Source organism: Dasypus novemcinctus, chromosome 8 (assembly GCF_030445035.2).
Source record: "Dasypus novemcinctus isolate mDasNov1 chromosome 8, mDasNov1.1.hap2, whole genome shotgun sequence".
In the NCBI taxonomy this organism is placed as follows: Eukaryota; Metazoa; Chordata; class Mammalia; order Cingulata; family Dasypodidae; genus Dasypus; species Dasypus novemcinctus.
Window position 1 is genome coordinate 58,413,483 of NC_080680.1, and position 22,094 is coordinate 58,435,576.

Sequence of the window (22,094 nt, forward strand, 5' to 3'; positions counted from 1 at the left end):
TTACCTGGGACAAAAGGATGATAATAGACAACTCCCATGCCAGAAAACAGTATCTACAACTGCAAGCAAGACAGTTCCATCCATCTGCCCTATGGAATCTAAGCACCCTCTCAGTCTGAAGCAGAGTTGGGCATACCATCCCGAAATCCTCAAGATTGAGGAATTAACAGACATAAAGTGGCAGTGCAATATGGGCCAAAGTAGATTTATTATTCTAACAATGGAAGAACTTGCTCATTACTACAAAGGCAGTGGCCACCAGAGGTTCTGAGGAGAGGGAGAGGGAAGAATAGGTGTAACATGGGGGCATTTTTGGGACATTGGAATTGTCCTGCATGACATTGCAATGACGGAAACAGGCTTACATTTTGTAAAAACCTATAAAATTAGGTGGTACAAATTGTAAACTATAACGTAAACTATGGACCATGGTTAGTAGCAATGCTTCAACAGGTGTTCCTCAATTGTAGCAAATGTACTACACTAATGAAAGATGTTGTTAATGGGGGAAAATGTGGGAGAGGGAAGGGGTGAGGTAAATGGGAATCTCCTATATTTCTGATGTAACATTTATGTAATCTAAAGATTCTTTAAAAACAAAATAAAAAAGCAAACAATATCATCTAGGTGGAGGGGAGGTCAGGATTTATACTAATGATAGATTTCAAAACTTCTTTTTGTAATCATTTTGTATTTATTCAACTCCACTTCATTGTCCAGTGTCCTAGGTTTCACACCATCACCAAATTTTTCTACCTGAAATGTTTATCTGATCATGTTAGCTACCTTTTATTCAGAAATCGGCAATATCTCCTTTTTGCTTTCAGAATAAAGTCCAGCTACTTGTCATGCAATATGAGGTAATTTTCTTTTTGCTTGCATGCTATTTTCCAGCTTCTTTTTTTTTGGCCATTGTACTCTGGCTTGTTTCAGCAACATTAGAATACTCTTAGGTTCCTAAACAGGTTGCATAATTTCATATCTTCTTCCTTTTGTTTGGTCTGTTCTTTTTTTTAAAAAAAAAATTTTTGGCCCACATGATTGAAATCTCCTTCTCTTCTTTTCCCATTATCAAATTCCTATATATCTTGTAAGACCCATATCTGGGAAGTTTTCCGTGAGTGTCTTTTCCTGCTTTTCCATCCACCTTAAGTCAGAATTCTGTCCCTTTCCACTTCTATGTTTCTTTTGCATTTAGTTTAGCATCTTTATCATAACATTTTTTATATCCCAAGAGAATTGTGAATGCATTGATGTTAACTTAATTCATTGTAGATACCCAGATTCCATTATAATACTTTCCTCAATAAACATTTGCTCAATGGATTTATTTGTTTGGATGCAGCATACAACTTATCTGAAGTTTGCTGGGAACCTCAACGCGAGGGCATAAAATTTATAGTAATACACTATTTCCTTTTTGCCTTGATCACCACATACATACCTTCTTTGGAGGTTTGGCTATTTCACTTCCAATTATATCCCCAAAAAACCCTTAGTGATTTCAGTTATTGAGGAACTGTATATTATTTCTCTGTGATAAAAAAAAAAGGTAGTGCTTCCAAATCAATGCTGCTCAGGTAGAAAGCTAATTTTGAGATAAAATTTATACTTGTCGGTATTATATACATTCTTCAGTCAACTCATGATAATTAGTGAGTTCTGATTCAGGTTTTGATATCATTGCTTGCTCTATGCTTGAATTTATAGTTTGGGTAGTTTGGATGTGGGGTTTTAGAAAATTTAGAGCTCTCTGTGTAGCATATTCTCATGCCTGTGCACTGTTACATGCTACCCTCAATTTCATGGGCTGTGGTATCTCTTTAACTCCTGGTTCAGCAGTGTGAATCAGTGGTAGAAAAAATACTTCAGTGTTATTGAATTGAGTGCTGGATTTGGTTGACTTATTTACTAGGGACTTTACTTAATAGTTTGAAAAGTGAGCCAGAGTTATAATTAAGAGTACAAGAGTTAAAACAGCTACCAATGTAAGTTGTATGAATTCTCCCATTCTGTCCCTCTAGCATGCCAGTGACTATATACAAAATAAAGAGAGACTGGCTTAATTAACTACAGATAATACTGATGCTTTCTGACTAAAAAAATTTACTAGTTGCCAACAGCATTTTTTCTTTAATTTTATAATTTGATGGGTGGTCTGATACAAGACAAATTTCAAGTCACCAGCAACTTTTGATAGCTTGCTTAGGTCTTTGGCAACACCATTGTGTTGATCAGAGTGCTGAATATTATAGACTTTCTTCACAGCCTGTTGGAACAGAGAGATTGAGAGGGGAGGAATTCCCTTGCTTATTTGTCTGTTTTTTGTTTATTATTATTGAAATAATGAAAATGGTTTAATAATGATAGAAGTGATGAATGCACAACCAATTGATTGTACACTTTGGATAAATTGTATACTTTATTAATATGTAGCAATAAAATTGATTTGTTTAAAAAAATAGGGTGGGTTTGGGGAAAATACACCAAATGTAAGATATGGACTATAATTAGTAGTAATATTTTGACAATGCTCTTGCATAGTTTGTAGCAAATGTATCACATCAGTGCAAGGTGTTGGTGGAGGGTGATATGTGGGACTCCTGTATGATGTGATGCATGTTTATTTTATAAGTTCACAACTAACTGTTACTATACACTTATTGTTTATGTTTGTGTATGAATGATACACTTGAATAAAAAATACATTTAAAAAATAAAAGCTTGATGGGTTGCTAAAAGCAGTTGCAGATCTATGAATGTTTGTTTTTTACTGATGAAGTAATCACATGTTCAAAAAACTTATGTTACAGTCTAAGTAAACTACAGTTTGTGCAGTGAAATCTAACTGTTGACGTGCTTCTGTTTTTTTTCCTCTTAAACCACTAGTTTTTAAAAATGATTTTATTACTTGAAGTTGTGGATTTACAGTACAATTATGCATAAAATACAGGATTTGCATTTTATTTTCTTCCATTTTTCACTTTGCTGTTCCTCCTGTTTTTCTTTCCCTATATTACCTTTCTCTTGTTCTGATTTTTAAAAAAATTATTTAGGTGAAATTCACATAAAATTAACTATTCTAAAGTGAATAATTCAGTGGTATTTTGTACAATCATTCTTATTTTTAAAGGACAGTTTGCCAGTTTCAGAATTCTTGGCTGGCAGGTTTTCTCTTTCAGTACCTTAAATACATCACCTTAAATACTTGGTTCTCGCCTCCTTGGTTCCTTATGAGAGGTCAGTACTCAATCTTATTGAGGTTCCCTATGTAATGCTTTGCTTTTCTCTTTCCGCTTTCAGAATCCCCTTTTTATCTCTGATATTTGTCATTCTGATTAGTAGGTGACTTGGAGTAGGTTTAGTCAGAGTTATTCTATTTGGGGTGTGTTGTTCTTCATGGATATTGATATGTAGATCTTTCATAAGGATTGGGAAGTTTTCAGTCGTTATTTCCTCAAATATTCTTTCTGCCCATTTTCTGTTCTCTTTTCCTTCTGGGACACCGATAAGGCATATGTTTGTATGTCTTGGATTGTCATTCAATTCCCTGAGAACTTGTTTCTTTTTTCCATTCTCTTCTCTTTCAGTTCTTTTGTCTTTTCCATTTTGGATGTTCTACCTTTGAATTCTCTAATTCTGTTTTGGAGCAATTCGGATCTTCTGTTATGTGCCTCTAATGTATTTTTAATCTCACCCATCATGCCTTTCATTCCCATAAGGTCTGCTATTTTTCTTTGCAGGCTTTCAAATTGCTCTTTATGCTCTCCCAGTGTTATTTATTTATTTGTTTCTCTCTCTCTCCTTCCCTGCCCCACCCCCAGTAGTCTGCTCTCTTTGTTCATTCACTGTGTTTTCTTTTTGTGTCCATTTGTATTCTTGCCAGTGGCACCCAGAATCATCTGTGTCTTATTTTGTTGTGTCATCTTGCTTTGTCAGCTCTCTGTGTGTGCAGCGCCATTCCTGGGCAGGCTGCACTTTTTTCTCGCTGGGCGGCTCTCCTTACAGGGTGCACTCCTTGTGCGTGGGGCTCCCCTACCTGGGGGACACCCCTGCGTGACACAGCACTCCTTGCATGCATCAGCACTGTGCGTGGGCCAGCTTGTCACATGGGCCAGGAGGCCCTGGGTTTGAACCTTGGACCTCCCATGTGGTAGGTGGACGCCCTATCCGTTGGGCCAAATCCGCTTCCCTCTCCCAGTGTTTTCATATCCTTTTTCCTTTAGTTTTATTTTCTTTCAATTCTTTGAATTGATTTAGGAGGTTTGTGTGATTACCATTGATTGTCTTAAATCCTGTATTATTTCAGGATATTTGGTTTGTTCTTTAGGCTGGGCCATCTCTTTCTGTGTCCTAGTATGGCTTTGTAATTTTTTTCTGATGTCTAGGCATCTGAATATGTTGGTGAATTTATTCTAATGGCTAATTTCTCTATTTTTTTTTTTTTTCTCTCACAGCTCTTTGATATTTGGGTCAACTTACTTTTAGTCTTTAAAATTGTCCAGCTTCAGTTTTCAAAATCACATGAGAGATTTACTACTGGGGTGCTGATTTTCTCTCAGGGATTGGATACAGAGAGCGGGAATGATTTTTGTCCATGCAATTTCCTGACTGGCCAGTAGATGGTGCTGATCTGCAACCTTTCATGGAGGTGTTTCAATCTCGGCTGTCCTGTATTCCTGTGTTGAATATACATATCAGAGATTCAGAGTGGGTTCAGCTGCCAGGATTCACTGAAGTAAAGCACCTTGAGTTACTCTCCCTTTTCCCCTTGACACAGCTGACAGGGAGGAAGATGTCTGTTTTCCTCTCAGTCAGCTGTAATGAGCCAGGTGTTTCACCCCAGCTTAATATCTTGGAGGTGGGAAAGGGGATCCTTTCCTGGCCACCATGGGAGCTGGGTAACTCAGTGCTTGTCATTTGGGCTTCTTCGTCTCTCTGTCCCTTACCCTCCTGGGAGTTGTTTAGCACTGTCCTGGTCTGTTGACCCCCAAACCAGGTTCTTCGGACAACTTTTGGCTCTTTCTCCATCATTTTTGTGAGAGTATTCAGCTCTGTCTGCTAGTCTGTCACCATCTTCCCACAGTCCTCTCAAGCTTTTACCTTTTGCTTTTGGAAATGTTTATATGTACTCTGGTGTATCTTTCTCATAGTTATATTTTTTTTGAGCGTAGTAGTTTCAATATTTTATAGAATATAGTCAGGAAGCATTAATTACTTATTGGTAATATTTCTCTTCCTTTGAGAAAATATCTTGTTTTCTAGTTTAGGTAATTTTCATGGCCATTATCAAATCTTAATCTTTCATTTCCTGTGTTGCTTTGGAAGAAAAAATTAAAGCCACGTTCCTCTATTGGTTTATTAGTGAAATAAAGGTATTAATAATACACAAAGACCTCATAAAATTTTGAGGCTTAAAAATAACTGTTGTATAATTTAGCACAGTATAGCCTTTTAGAGCTAGAAAGGACCTTAGAGACATCTAGCTGATGTAACACAAAGTGTTAATAAACCAGTTGGAAAGTGATAGCTTCTTTGTTTCAAGAAATATGAATATAAAGAGAGAACATACTTTTGGAGAAGTCCAAACTGGGTATGTTGAGTGTTTTGTGGGTATTTAAGAAATATAAACACAATATATATTTTAATTGTACTTTTATATTAATGAAATTCCTCCTATTCAATGTATGGATTAAAAAATATGATTAGTAAAATGAAGGTATATTATTATTTTAATTTCATGTAATCAATAGAATTTTCATGCAACATTTAAGGATTTAATAAAATAATTTCATGTTTTGTGTTACACACTATTGAATTTCACTTAAAAATTGAACTATTAATTTCAAAGTCTATGAATTTAATAATAATTTAATCAACTACTGAATTTCTAGTTTAAGCTTCTTAGTGATCTAGTTTAAGCTTCTAGTTTAAGCTTCTTATTAAAGTTCATCAGAGGTTCAACAGATCCAATTGGGTCTTTTCAGACATTACTGTGAGTTTTTATGCCTGCTGCTCTTGAAGCTTGGGAGCTTTTATTTTCAAATTGGTATTATTAGGACTTGCTTTATACCTTCTTCAGTGAATTTTTAAAAAATTTGATCATTTCTCGAGATTTGTTTTTCTGCCACTCAGTAATATTTAGTTAAAGTTCTAGGAGAGACCACATATTAAAAGGAGAATTCTAATTCTCATGAGGTTTGGCTCAAAGAATGTTTTATTCTGCAACTTGTGATTAAAATGGTTAAGTGTATATTTTTTCTCTATTCTTTGGGAGCTTAATTGATTATATAATAATGATGATTGCTAGCATTAGATAGGATTTTGAGGAATGCTTTGCTTAGTAAGCTTTATAGTGAAATTAATGTTTATTGATAACATTTTCACTCTAAATGGTCTATCAGGTTGGCTTAAGAAGGATATATTTCTGATTTTGTAGGAGGCTTTGAAAACTAATGAGCTAACAAATACCCTATTTTAAAATTTTACTAAAAATATCCTGATTTCTATTTTTCACTCAGAATTGAAAACTAATGAGCTAATAAATATCTTATTTTAAATTTTTACTAAAAATATGTTGATTCCTATTTTTCATTGAGAGTATGAGTATTATTTATTTCTAAGCATTGTTTTTGTTAATATAACTCTACTTCATGTTTCCTCTGGCCCTTCAAATTTAATTCTATTAGATAGTATTCATTGAATTTGTGTTTGTGTATATATAATTAATGCTCATTATATGGGACTGGCTTTCTAATTCTAGGCAGTATAAAATGAAAGAAAAAAGCCTGTCAGTACTTTTTGGCTGGATTTTCTTCTAACACTTGTGAAAAAGACGGCAAGGAATTTATAATATGGATATAAAGCTTTTTCATTAGACTTTTTGAAGTTTATTCCTCTAAAAACAAGCAGAATTTGCAAATCCACGCCTCATTTTTGACCTGACAAAAAATAAAATGGTATTTTGTGTGTGTCTCTGTGTGTCTGTGTGCATGTATGTGTGTAAGAGAGAGAGAGAGAAAGAAGGAGAGGAGTCAGTGGGGGAATGATGTGAATTATGTCTGAGGCAAAGAACAAAATCTTTTGATCCTACACTTCTGTGTTGTAAATTTCTAGGGATGTTTAGAGTTACAAGTTTGAATCAAAAAGCTAATGTTCAGACTAAACTTAGTCTTTATGTCATATGAATAAACATGTTAATCAATAACTGGAATTTTAATAATTTACCCTTGGTTTTGTTTAGTTATATAAATGAATTCTTCATTCTAGAATTCCTTATATGTTAAAAGGGCATTAGGAGACCTAACAGCCTTGGGAACGAAATTAAATAATCTTAAGTGTAATATAAATTTAAAAAAACCAATATTTTTCCTGTATCAATGAAGATGGGAGTTTTATTTATAAAGGCAATTTATATAAGAAATTGTCCACTCTTAAAGAAGGGCAATTTACTGGGTTCATAAACTTAATTGTTAAATATAACTAAAATCTCTATTCATTGTGTTTTAAGAATATTAACCTGATATTTCTGTAGAATGACCAGAAAATTATAATTTTACTAATTATAAACATAATAGTAACTTTCAGACATTGTTAACCTCTTCTTAAGAATTGTCAGTAATTAAACTTCTTTAGTTCTTTAAAAGGTTTTGCATTAGTCAATGTTCTCTGTTTCATTGGGCATTAAATATTTTAAACTCTCTAACAATGCTGAAATTTTATATTAAAAATGTACTCCTTTTGCATTTCTCACCAAACATTGAGTAGCCAAGCATGTTTTAAAAGATAAATCATGCCTTTCTGTTTAAAATTGGTGCCAACTCATTTGACAGTGTTTTTTTGGCATCCTTTGATAATTCTTCTTGCTTTACAGTGCCCTGTGAAGTCTCCTACAGTCCTAAGTAAGTGCTGTCCAGGAGCATCACGAAGTGTATTAGTCAGCCAAAGGGGTGCTGATGCAAAGTACCAGAAATCTGTTAGCTTTTCTAAAGGATATTTATTTGGGGAAAAAACTTACAGTTACAAGGCCCTAAAGAGTCCAACTCAAGGCTGCTTTCTCACCAAAGTCAGTTGCCAATTGTTGAAGCAAGATGGCAGGTGATCTTTTCCTGGTCTCTTTCTTCTTTCTTTGTATTCATCCTGTTCTGATCTCAACTGTAGGCTGGCATGGACCTTATTTCTCAGGGCTTCCTATATCAATCTGGCATAGGGCTCATTTCTTTCCAGGCTTGCTCAGTTGCTCAGCTGCTCAGCTACAAACTGTCATCTCTCCCTGGGGCTCCAGGATCAAAACTGACAAAGTTTTCTCTTCTTCTATGAAACTCTCCTCTTCCAAGTCTTCTTGCGTGAGTGCCTATTTATATCAGACCAACAAGGGGGGCCTAATCTTAACAGGTAATTTAATCAAGACATGTCAGCTGAATCTACTGCTTCAAAGGGGATCACACCCAGAGGAATAGACCAATTTACGAACATAATCTCTCTTTTGGGGATTCATAAATAATCTCAAATTGCCAAGGAGGGTGGGTCTCTTTTAGTTGAGAGTGGAAGTAGGATAGTGAAAGGTTTGTCTAGCAAACTCTCTCCACGGTCCTCTTACGTATTTGCAAACCTTGGGCAACTACTAGAACTTTATTTTATCCTTTGTAATTGATTCAGAATTAGAGTAGATCATTTAGGCCCTGTTTGTCCAGTAAAGAGTCCAGTGATATTTTTAATACTTTTTAGCTAGTTGAGTTTCATAAGAATCATTTATCATTGTATATACTGTACCTTAGGAACCCTAGAACCAAAATGATACCTAACATTATGGTCTAGATTAGATCATATAAATTATTATAGAAAGTATGATATCCTGCTATAGATCCTAATCAGTCTTTTATTCTCATAACAGATATTGATTGGTTACACCTATGACCCCAGATACAACCACAGATATCTCATTATTTGCTTGGATTTGAGTCAATGGAAGTATTGGAATGCTTGGGTTATTTTAGGTATAGGTTTGAACCAGTGTGTATACTTATGTGCTTATATGCAGACCTATTATGAGTTAATGGAAGGAGTAAATTAGAAAAATCATGGATCCCATAGTATAATGGACCCCCTCATACCGTGTATGAGCTCTTATTTTAGATCAAGCTTTATACTTGAAAGGGAAGAATTATTGTTGAACTAGGAATTTAGTTGAACCTTTATATTAAGCTGGTTCAAGTATGAAATTCATCTGAGTTTCTACACTTATGTTCCTATAAACTTTTATCTTTCATATATGAAGATTTAGTTGAGTCTGCATAACATAATAGAGTGAACATAGATTTTTAGACATGGGTTGTGTTGGATTTGAATCCCAGTTCTCTCTTATAATAGTTGTGTGAGCTTTAGAGATACTATCACTCTGAATCTGTTTGCTCATTTGTAAAATGGGGCTAATAATCTCTACCATGTAGGGTTTCTGATGAATATTAAGATAACATATGTTTCAAAGTAAAGAATTTCTTTTGGAAATTATGAATATGATTTTGAAGTTTCTCTGGAAAAATAACCACATAAAAATATTAGCAAAATACGCAATAAGATGACTGAGAAGAAACTAAACCTATAGGATATTAAATTATGTTATAGGACAGAACTTCTCTAACGATGGAGTAAGGAGCTTGGTGGACCTTGTTTCAGCAAAATGACAATTGGTGAAAAGTATAATAAAAACAAGCCCTGGAAATTGCCCTAAGGACATACAGCAAATGGAGGAACATTCATTTAAGTAAATTTACTAATTATCAAAATTAGTGCTTCACAGTGTCCACTGTGGTATTTTGAGGGTTTTATGGACCCCAGAAAAGATCATGTCCTTAGAGATAATCCATTTTCATGTTTAAACCTATTGTGGTTGGGACTTTCCTTTTTTTTTTTTTTGGTCTTTATTTTTTTAATATTACATTAAAAAAATATGAGGTCCCCATATACCCCTCCACCCCCCTCACCCCACTCCTCCCCCCATAACAACAATCTCCTCCATCATCATGAGACATTCATTGCATTTGGTGAATACATCTCTGAGCATTGCTGCACCTCATGGTCAATGGTCCACATCATAGTCCACACTCTCCCACATTCCACCCAGTGGGCCATGGGAGGACATACAATGTCCAGTAACTGGGACTTTCCTTTTTGATTAGATTATTTCAGTAGGGTGTGACCCAGGGTAGGTCCTAATCCTCTTACTGGAGTCCTTTATGAATGAGATGAATATGGAGAGAGGGCTGTGCAGAGACATGGAAAAAACGCAGAAACTGAGAGGGAAGGCTACAGATGGAGCAGCTGGGAGCCAAAAGCAACAGCCCAGAGGAGAATGCAGAGACTGGCAGGTGCCACCATGTGCCTTCCCATAGGCTGGAGAAGTCCTGGATTGCCTGCAGTTTTTTGGGGGGAGAAAAGCATCATGTGATGAAAGTCATGATTTGGACATTTTCATGCTTCAGAACTGTAAGCTTATAAGTTAATAAATCCCCATTGTAAAAGCCAATACAATGCTGGTATATTGCATTATGGCAGCTTTTACAAAACTAAAACAGATAACATCAGAAAAGTGAAAAGACAGAATGGTAGAAAATATTTTCAAATCATATATATGATAAATGAGTTGTATCCAGAATATGTAAAGAATTTCTGAAACTCAAAAAGATGAGTTATCCAGTTGAAAAATGGGCAAAAGCTCTCAATAGACATTTCTCAGGGAATGCATACAGATGGTCAAGAAACACATTAAAAGATGCTCAACATTATTATTCATGGAAAATGAAAATCAAAACCATGATGAGATACCACATTTTAGTTTCCTTGGGCTGCTCAAGTTAATGCCATGCAATTTTTGGTTTTAATACTGGAAATTTAATGGCTCATGATTTTGAGGTTTGGAAAAAAGTCCAAATCAAGGTATCATCCAGGTAATGGTTTCTTCCTGAAGATTGTGGGGTTCTGGAGCTGGCTGCCAGCAGCCATCCTTGGTCCGTAGCTTGTCACATGGCAAGGCACATGGCAGTATCTCCTGGTCTTTCTCTTCTTTTCTGGGGTTCTTTGATGTTCAGCTTCTGGCTGCTCTCCCTGTGGCTTTCTCTCTGCTGAATTTCATTCCCTTATAAGAATTCTGGTAATATGATTGAGACCCATCCTATTTAGGCTGGTGTCACACCTTAACTGAAATTAGCCTCATCAAAGGTCCTACCCACAGGAATGAATTAGGTTTAAGACCATGCTTTTCTGGAGATATATATAGCCTCAGACCACCACATTAGGTTGTACACATGGATGGGTTTCCATTTACTAGTCTCTTACTCACTTAAGAAAAAATAATTTAGGCTTACTCATTCTTCAACCTTTCCAGTCTAGGTTATAACTATAAGGTAGTGAAACAGATTGTCAATGTCTCTAATGACCTCCATGCCAAGTGGATCCTTTTTATTCCCCATTTTGCTTGAATGTTCTGACCACTCCCTCTTTGAAATGTTGTCTTACTTTAGTTTTCTTCACACTATACTTCCCTGTTTTTTTCCTCCCTCTTTATTCTGTCTCTTTGCTAGCTTCCTTACTAAATATTAAATGCTAGATTTCCTTAAGGCTTTGTGTTTGGCTCATTTCTCTTTCCATCTGTGACAGTTTGAAGTTCTTTTATGAATCCCAAAAAGAGAAAGATAATGTTTTTGAACTAATCCATTCCAGTGGGTATAAGACCCTTTTGATTGAACTACATCAGTGAGGTGTGAGCCAGCTAGGGTCTCTGCTGTCTTGCTGGGTCTGATATAAACAGAGAGAGCGGCCACCATTTTTGATCCTGCCATGTGAGAGAGGACGCCAGGTTTGCCTACAGCTGCAGAAAGTTAGAGTCTCCAAGGGACTGAGAGAAGAGGCCCGGAAAGAGACAAGCCCTATGCATGGTAGATTCTCTACAGCTGAGCTCTGGGAGATGGTAGATTCTGGAGGGGAAGGCAGGGACCTCAGCAGAGATTGCCTGCCAAATTGCTTCACCACATGGTAACATGCCAGGATCACCAGCAGCTGACTTTGATGAGAAAGCATCTCTGATGGTGCCTTGATATTTCATTTCATGGCCTTGGAGCTATATTTTTACCCTAAGTAAAATTCCTGTTATAAAAGCCAACTCATTTCTGGTACTTTGCATTGGCAGCCGTGTGGCAAACTAAGACACCATCCAACACTTTTTTTTTAAGATTTATTTTTTATTTAGTTCTCTTCCCTCCCATCCTCCCCCCACCGTTGTCTGCTCTCTGTGTCCATTCACTGTGTGATCTGTGTCTGCATTCTTGTCAGCAGCACCAGGAATCTGTGTCTCTTTTTTTGTGTCATCTTGCGCGTCAGCTCTTCATGTGTGTGGCACCACTCCTGGTCAGGCTGTGCTTTTTTTGCATGGATCGGCTCTCCATGTGGGGTGCACTCCTTGTGCGTGGGGCTCCCCTACACAGGGGACACCTCTGTGTGGCATGGCACTCCTTGTGTGCATCAGCACTGTGCATGGGCCAGCTCATCACACGGGTCAGGAGGAACCCTGAGTCCAGGGTTCAAACCCAGGGCCTCCTATATGGTAGGCAGATACTCTATCAGTTGAGCCAAATCTGCTTCCCCCAACACGCTTTTTAAAGACAAGCTTCAGAAATTCTCTGTAGATGATTCCCAAACCTACACTCAGCCTCTTTTCTGAGCTTTACACTAGTACATCTAGCTTCCTCCCATATTTATCTATTTAATTGGTTTGTTTACCCAGAGATATTTACTGGAGGCCTTTTATTTGCCAGTCATTGTGCTAATACTGGGAATCTTATAAATTTCTCCAGTGGAATAGGATCAAAACAAATTCATGATTCCTAGATGCTGCCAGAAACAAAGACCTTTTCTACCTCCAACTACTGAAATCTTCTCATTTCTTCAAGACTGAAACCTTGCCTTAAGATCAGTCTTTTTTTTTCCCCTAGGAGTTTATGGTTTTAGCTCTTATATTTAGGTTCTTGGTCTAACATTTAAAATTAATTTTTGTATATGGTGTGAGGTAGGGGTCCTACTTTATTCTTTTGCTTGTGGACATCCAGTTTTTCCGACACCATATGTTGAAGAGACCATTCTTTTCCAATTCATGTACTTGACACTCTTGTCAAAAATTAGTTGACTGTAGATGTATGGGTTCATTTCTGGACTCACATTTCTTTTCCTTTGGTCTATATGTCTGTCTTTATAAACTTGATATTTGAAAGTGTTTTTTAAATTCCTCTGTATTGGAGTTTCCCTATCTATTAAATTGGGGTAATAATTGTCCTTTCATAGAGTTGTTTGAGGATTAAAAGAATTAATATGTATAAAATACTTAGAATAATGCCAGGTACTGATTAAGCTCTCAGCAAATTGTTAATGAGACCTTGTTCAATGTTATATTAAGCCAAGTGAAAGGTATGATTAAGACAGAGGGTTTATTAATAATGGATTTGAATGGAGTAATTATTAGCTTATGCTTAACTGTGCTGTATGTATTCATGTAAAAATTCTGCAGCTCTTACAATACATGACCTTATTATGTATAATTTTTTCTTGATTAAAAGGCTAAGAAGCACCAAGCCTTCCTAGTAGAGACATGTGAAAATAATGTGAAAGAATTGGAATCGATCTTGGACAGCTTTACTGTGTCAGGCCAGTGGACATCAGGTTAGTTGAAGGTATAAAATGACAGATGCATCTGTCAATGTTCCAAAGTCACTACATTTTGGGAATTCTGCAGATGCCTCTATAGTCCCTTTTCTCACCATGTTTTGATTTGATGACATGATAAGAGCAGGTCTCACAGCAGTCACTTGGCGTAGCTGGCTGAGAGAGGGTGACGGAGTGGGGACCTGCTGTTGTCCTCCCAGAACTTGATTTACAAGTGTTGGGGTCTGTATGATTGGACAGACAAGGGCTCACTTGCTGTGTTCTGAATCCAACTGAGCAAAAAGTCCTTACTGTGTACCTGCAAGGGGAACAGATGTTTCAATCAAAATGAGCCAAATTCTGAGGCAACCTTCAGCAACTTAAAGGTCATGCATTCAAAAGGTTATATAGGACACAGGCTGTAACAAAGTGTATGTTCTATACTGTTGCTTTCTAAGCTGATTTAAATGTTCATTTTCTTCTACCATATACAGTACTCTCAAGATAAAAGTGCTTAGGTGAAATATTTTGTATAATTACTAACTCTCAAAGTATGATAAAAGGCTGTAATAATTATATATTAGGTAGACATATTTTGGGAAATAGCAAAAACATTAGTGGGCATAGAATGCAGTCCATGGCTTTTACTTTCTTGACTTTTCATGTTTATGCAATTATGTACGCAATAGTAGCTTGGACTTAACTTTTCTTATTTTTCTACCTCAGTTTTCTTTTCCCATATGCTCAACCTCAAATTATTTAGTCATCCTTTGACTCATTGTATTCTTCAAAAGGAAGGTATATTTAAGTCTGTTATACTGTAAATTCATGAGTGAACTCTTTATTTTTTTAAAGGAATCAAAACATTTATTTGGCAGATGAGTTCTTTAGGAAACTCTTAAGTTCAGGAAAATTTTCTGTCCATTAAAAAGCAGGAGAATATGATGACATCCCATATTTTAAATTGTGGATCTGCAAGTTTCTCAGTTAGTGAACTAGTAGAAATTTAGTGTGATTTGCTATTGTGCATTTTTCTTAGTCTGCTTTTGACCTTCATATATTTTAGCTGTAATTTTGTGATATTAATGTGTAACTCCTTTGTTTTTGTTACTGTGGAAAAGTCAAGGTGTATAAAAGTGACATAAAATATAGATAATCAGTATTCAATTATATCTGATAAAGGCTTTGGAGGATACATTTTTTTGTTGTTGTTGTTAAGTTTTGTTATTTATTTTTTTTAAAGATTTTATTTATTTATTTATTTCTCTCCCCTTCCCCTGCCATCCTGGTTGTCTGTTCTCTGTGTCTATTTGCTGCATGTTCTTCTTTGTCCGCTTCTGTTATTGTCTGTGGCACGGGAATCTGTGTTTCTTTTAGTTGCATCATCTTGTGTCAGCTCTCCATGTGTGTGGCACCATTGCTGGGCAGGCTGCACTTTCTTTCGCGCTGGGTGGCTCTCCTTATGGGGTGCACTCCTTGCGCATGGGGCTGCCCTATGCGGGGGACACCCCTGCGTGGCAGGGCACTCCTTGCGTGCATCAGTACTGCGCATGGGCCAGCTGCACATGGGTCAAGGAGGCCCAGGGTTTGAACTGCGGACCTCCCATGTGGTAGACAGACGCCCTAACCACTGGGCCAAGTCCGCCACCCTAAGTTTTGTTATTGACATATCATTGTTTAATGGCTAACAGCTTTAAAAATTTTAAATATTATCATAGCATATCTGTGCTTCAGTATTATTTTAAATACTTCTTTAAAGTTGAATTAGAAAATCTAAGAACAATGAGATTATATCTCCTTTATTTCAAATGAAACAGCAACTTAGAAGCAACTTAGAAGTTATTAATAAGTCTATTGTAAAATTATTGCTTTTTCTGTTAAAGTTTTTCTTTTTATTCTTATCTTTCAGTAACTGTACTATTTTCCCAGTTGCTGATCTGCATATGTACCCTGTGTATTAGAGGGAATGTGTTCCTAGAAAAGGAACTGTGCTCTGAATCCAATCTTTGTGAGGTTATTGTAGCATGGTCCTGGTTTACATATTGTGCTGGTTATATACTCTTTTGCCCCAAGATCCATTCTTCTCTGGTCTCCTTATTTTGTCTTTTGTCTTGGGGCACCGACCTCTGTGGATGGCAGATTTGGGTGCCCTTATAAGCTGGTTGCTGATTTGGTTTTGGCAATGGGTATGCCAGCAGGAGATTAGAGGTCGGGAGGAGAAAGAAGTCAGGATATTTATTTCACTTGCTCCTTCCTGACCCAGTGCATTCCTGGCAGGGGCTGCATTTCTCAACAGCTTCTGTCAGGTGAGTCTTCTTCCATTGTTGTGTACTATTGTTGGACAATGGTGATATTGTTCCCTCCACTTGAACATTTAGGCTTAGGGATGTATTGATTTTCTGCTCTTACTTGTTCTTGTTGCTTTATCATTTTTACCATGTGTGGCAGTTTGATATTATTTTTGAATTCCAGAAAGAAATATTTGATTATGTTTGTAAACTGGTCTGTTCCTTTGGGTGTGATACTCTTTGATTGTATTAGATTCAGCTGAGATGCCTTTGATTAAATTATGTTAAGATTAGGGCATGCAGGGTTGAATTCTCGCCCCTCTGGTGGGCTGATAAAACAGACTCTCAAACAGGCTGATAAAACCCAGAGGTAGACAGAAGAAGTAGATACACAGAGAAGAATACAGAGGAAGAGAGACAGCTCCACTGACATGGTAGAGGCTCCAGGAAGAGAGATGAACCTGATAATTTGCAGCTAAAGAGAACAGAGTAGCTGAGAAGCCCTGAGATACTATTATGCCAGCCTGCAGCCGAGATTGGAAGGAGCTGGGACCATGGAGCTTTAAGTGGAAGAAGGAAGGCTGAACCCTCACAGACATCACCTGCCATTTTGCTTTAACACATGGCAAATGACTTTGGGTGAGGTAGTATTTCTTATGGTAGTTTGATTTGGACTCTTTAGGGCCTTGTGATTGTAAGCTTCTACCCCAAATAAATACCCTTTATAAAAGCCAACAGATTTCTGGTACTTTGCAACAGTACCCCTTTTGGCTGACTAGTATACCATGTAGTATTTAAAAATTTTTTATTAGAGAAATTATAGATTTTCAGAAAAATCAGGTAGGAAATACAGAGTTCACATATATGCCCTACTTCCACCCACAGTTTCCCTTATTATTAACCCTTTGCATTTGTGTAATTCGTTTGTTACAATTGATGAAACAATATTATAATTATACTGTTAATTATAGTCCCTACATTAGTCGTCACTTTTTCTGTGGTAGAGTCATAGGGTTTTGAAAAAATTTTTATTCTTGAGAGATTTATACAACTAGAAATTTTAACCACATTGAAATATATTTCATTGGTGTTAATTACATTCATAATGTTCTGCTATGATCACCACTATCCATTACCAAAACATTTCCATTATTACAAATAGAATCTCTGTACCAATTAAGCATTAACTTTCCATTCTCTACTCTCACCCTGGCCCCTGGTCATCTGTATTCTAGACTCTGACTCTAGAATTCTAGATTCTGAATTTGGTTTGATAACACTGCTATAAATTAAAGTTAATTTATAGCAGTGATATCAAACAATATCTGTCCTTTTAAGTTGGCTTATTTCATTCAACATGTAAACATGTTGTTGCATGTGTCAGAATTTCATTCTTTTTTACAGCTGAATTATATTCCATTGTGTGTGTATACCACATTATGTGTATTAATTCATTGGTTGATGGACACTTGTGTTGCTTCCATCTTTTGGCAGTTTGAATTGTGTCACTATGAACACCAGCAGGCAAATATTAGTTTGAGTCCCTGCTTTCATTTCTTTTGGGTACATACATAGAAGTGGGATTGCTGAGTCCTATGGTACTTCTATATTTAACTTTGAAGAGCTGCCAAACAATTTTTCACAGTTGCTGCACCATTTTACATTTTCACCAACAATGAATGAATGTTCCCATTTCTCTACATCCTCCCCAACACTTGTTATTTTCCATTTTGTTAATAGTAGACATTCTAGTGGGTGTGAAATGGTATCTCATGGTTTTGATACACATGTTTCTATATCTAATGATGTTGAGCATCTTTTCATGTGCTTATTGGCCATTTTTATATTTTCTTTGGAGAAATGTCTTTAAGTCTTTTGCCCAATTTTTAATTGGGTGGTTTGTCTTTTTGTTGTTGAGTTTTTAAAAATATAGGTTTTTAAAAATATATCCTGGAAATTAAGCCCTTCTCAATAATGTGGATTCCAAAATTTTCTACCATTATGTAGGTTGTTTTTTTACTTTCATGATGAAGATCTTAGCACAAAAGTTTTTAATTTTGAAGAAGTCCTATATATGTATTTTTTTCTTCTCTTTGTGCTTTTGATATAATGTCTGAGAAACCATTATCTAACACAAGGTCCTGAAGATGCTTCCCTATGATTTTGTGTAGGTGTTTTATACTTTTTGATCTTATATTTAGGTCTTCAATTCATTTTGAGTTAATTGTTGTATATGGTGTGAGGTTAGAGCCCATGTTCATTCTTCTGCATATGAACACTGTTTTCCCAGCTCTGTTTGTTGAAGAGATTATACTTTTCCACTGAGTCAGCTTACAGTTTTGTCAAAAATTGACTGGCCATAGATGTGAGGGTTTATTTCTGAATCCTCAACTTGATTTCATTGGTCATTTTGTCTGTCCTTGTGCCAGTATCATGCTCTTTTGATTACTGTAGCTTTGTAATAAGTTTTAAAATAGGGAAGTGTTAATCCTCCAGATTAAGTTTATCTTTTTCAAGATGATTGTGATTGGGATTGCATTCAATCTGTAAATGACTTTGGGTAGAATTGACATCTTAACAATTTAGTCTTCCAATACATGTACATGGAAGATCTCTCCGTTTATTTAGGCCTTCTTTGACTTCTTTAGCAATGTTTTATAGGTTTCCATATAAAAGTCCTTTTTTATTCCTAGATTTATTCCTAGATATTTTATTCTTTAAGTTGTTGTGGTAAATGGAATTTTAAAAAAATTTCCGTTTCAGAATGTTCATTCCTAGTGTATAGAAACACTACAGATTTTTAAGTGTTGTTTTAGTTTGTTATGCTACTGGAGGCAGATACCATAAAATGGGTCAGTTTTTAACAATGGGAATTGATTCACCTATGAATAGAATCTGGGAAAATATCCAAATCAAGGCATCATTAAGGCAGTGCTTTCTTCCTAAAGACTGGCTGTTGACTCCTCTGCCACATGGCAAGGCACAGGCAGCATCTGCTGGTCTCTCCCTCCTCTTCTGGATTTCATTGCTTTTGACTTCATGTTTCCATGACTTTCTCTCCTTTTTTTTTTCCTCTGTATTCATCCTGTTCATAAGGACTCCAGTAAGAGGATTAAGACCAACCCTGGACCATGCCTTAACTGAAGTAACCTTTTCAAAAAGTCCTACTTATAATAGGTTTCCACTTAGAGGAATGGATTAGCTTTAAGAACATGATTTTCTGTGGTACTGTTTTAGTTTGCCAAAGGGCTGCCCATGCAAAGTATCAGAAATATATTGGCTTTCATAAAGCATATTTATTTGGGGTAAAAACTTACAGTTCCAGGGGCATGAAAAGTCTAGCTCAAAGTGCCTTAAGAGGTACTTTCTCATCCAAATCAGCTGCCACATGTTGAAGCAAGATGGCAGGTGATCTCTGCATGGTCTCTGCCTCCCCCTCCTGACTGTACCATCAACCAGAGCTGAGCTGAGGGCAACCAGGCATGGGGCTTTTCTCTTACCTAATCTCTCAGGCTTGGCACCTCTGCTTTATCCCAATTTCAGCTGCAAGCTATCAGGCAAGGCTTATCTCTCCCTGGGGCCTTAACTGTTTGAGCCTCTCTTTTCTGGCACATGGCGGGATAAAAAGTGGCAGAGCTCTCTTCCTCTGTCTGTCTGAGTGAATCTTTCTCTGAATTTCTGTTTATAGCAGACCCAGAAAGGTGGCAGAGACTCAGCTTGAGTCATGCCTCACTGACATAGTCCAATCAGAAGCTCTAAAATGATCTTATCAAGTAATCTAATCAAAGGTACCTCAGCAGATTTAATGCAGTCAAGGGATATCACACCGGGAAGCAGACTTGGCCCAGTGGATAGGGCGTCCATCTACCACATGGGAGGTCTGCGGTTCAAACCCCAGGCCTCCTTGACCTGTGTGGCCCTGGCCCACGCGCAATGCTGATGCACGCAAGGAGTGCTGTGCCACGCTGGGGTGTCCCCTGGGTAGGGGAGCCCCACGTGCAAGGAGTGCGCCCTGTACGGAGAGCTGCCCAGTGCGAAAGAAAGTGCAGCCTGCCCAGGAATGGCGCTGCACACGTGGAGATCTGACACAACAAGATGATGCAACAAAAAGAGACACAGATTCCTGTACTGCTGACAACAACAGAAGCGGACAAAGAAGAACACACAGCAAATGGACACAGAGAACAGACAAGTGGGGTGGGGGAAGGGGAGAGAAATAAAAAATAAATAAATAAATAAAAGGTAAGTGTGCAATTGATATTTTTTAAAAAAGGGATATCACACCTAGAAGAATAAATTAGTTTACAGACATAATCTTTCTCTTTTTGGAATTCCTAAAATAATTTCAAACCACGATAGGTACATACAGTTGCAAACTACCACATGTGTTAATCCTGTACCTCACCACTTTGCTGAATTCATTTATTAGCACTAGTAGCTTTGTGTAGATTTTTCAGACTTTTCTGTATCTAAGATTATGTCACCTGAAAATAGGGAAAGTTTTAGTTTTTCCTTTCCAATTTGAATACCTTTGATTCCCTTTTCTTGTCTAATTGCTCTTATTAGAACTTCCAGTAGTGGCAGTGGAGGTTCTTATCTTGTTCCTGATCTTATAGGGGAAACTTTCAGTGTTTTATCATTGAGTATAATGTTAGTTGTGGGTTTTTCATATATACCCTTTATTATGTTGAGGAATTTTCCCTCTGTTTCTAGTTTCTAAGTGGTTTTGTCAAGGAGTGCTGGATTTTGTTTAATGCCATTTCTGCATCATTTGAGTTCGTGTTTTTTCTTCTCCATTCTGTTAATGAAGTGTATTATAATAATTGGTTTTCTTGTGTTGAACCACCCTTGCAGACCTGGGGTAGATCCCATTTAATCATGATGTATAATTCTTTTAATGTGCTTTTGGATCCAGTTTGTTAGTATTTTCTTGATGATATTTTCATCTATTATCATAAGGGATATTGGTCTGTAATTTTCATTTTTTAAAAAATTTTCATTTCTTATTGTATCTTTATCTAGCTTTGGTATGGTATAAGGTGATGTTGGCCTTATAGAATGAGTTAGGAAGTATTCCCTTCTCTTCAAGTTTTTAGAGTAGTTTTAGCAGGATTGCTGTTAATTCTTTTTGGAATGTTTAATAAAACTCACTAATGAAGCCATCTGGCCCTGAACTTTTCTTTGGAGGTTTTTGATGACTTATTCAATCTCCTTTCTTGTTATTGTTCTTGTTTTGAGATCTGTTTCTTCTTGAGTCAGTATAGGTACTTTGTGTATTTCATGAAATTTTCCATTTCAGTTATCTACTTTGTGATGTACAGTTGTATATAGTCCCTTCTAATTATACTTTTTATTTTTGTGGAATTGGTAGTAATGTCTCCCCTTTCATTTCTGATTTTAGTTTCTTGCATCTTTTTTCTTCTTTGTCACTCTAACTAAAGATTTTTTGATTTTATTAAAATTTTCAGTGAAACGTCTTTTAGTTCCATTTATTTTCTCATTCTCTATTTAATTTATCCCCTTTCTACTCTCTGCTGTTTCCTTCCTTATGTTCTTTTTGGGTTTAGTTTGCTTTTCTTTTATAAGATCCTCCAGTTCTGAAGTTAGGTCTTCTATTTGATATCTTTCTTCTTTTTTAATGTCAGCATTTAGACTACAAATTTCCTTTTCAGGACTCCTTTTGGTGTATCCCATAAGTTTAGGTATATTGTGTTACCATCTTCATTCACCTCAAGATATTTCCTAATTTCCCTGTGATTTCTTCTTTGACCCATCAGTTGTTTAAGAGTGTGTTGTTTAACTTCCACATATTTACGAATATATATTTTTCCCACTGCTATGATTTCTAGCTTCATTCCACTGTGGTGAGAGAAGATACATTGTATGATTTCAATATTTTTGAACCCTCACAGGTGTTGCCTACCATCTTGCTTCAGCATGGGGCAACAGACTTTGGATAAGGAAGTAACCTTGAGCTGAACTCTTCAGGGCCTCGTAACTGTAAGCTTTTACCCCAAATAAATACCCTTTATAAAAGTCAACAGATTTCTGGTACTTGCCTCAGCATCCCTTTTGGCTGACTATACAGTTACCATGGGGTTTACATTTAACATCCTA

General features: G+C 36.5%; 1 protein-coding gene across 5 annotated transcripts in view; it reads left to right on the forward strand.

The window, feature by feature from the left end:
- Positions 1 to 22,094, forward strand: part of CCDC171 (coiled-coil domain containing 171) — a 549,802-nt gene that overhangs the window by 183,428 nt on the left and 344,280 nt on the right. For all 5 annotated transcript variants that reach the window (XM_058301890.2, XM_058301891.2, XM_071216746.1 and 2 more), the window contains one exon: positions 13,605 to 13,707. In XM_058301890.2, the coding sequence (XP_058157873.1) occupies positions 13,605 to 13,707 (103 nt within the window). The remainder of the gene's footprint in view (positions 1 to 13,604; positions 13,708 to 22,094) is intronic.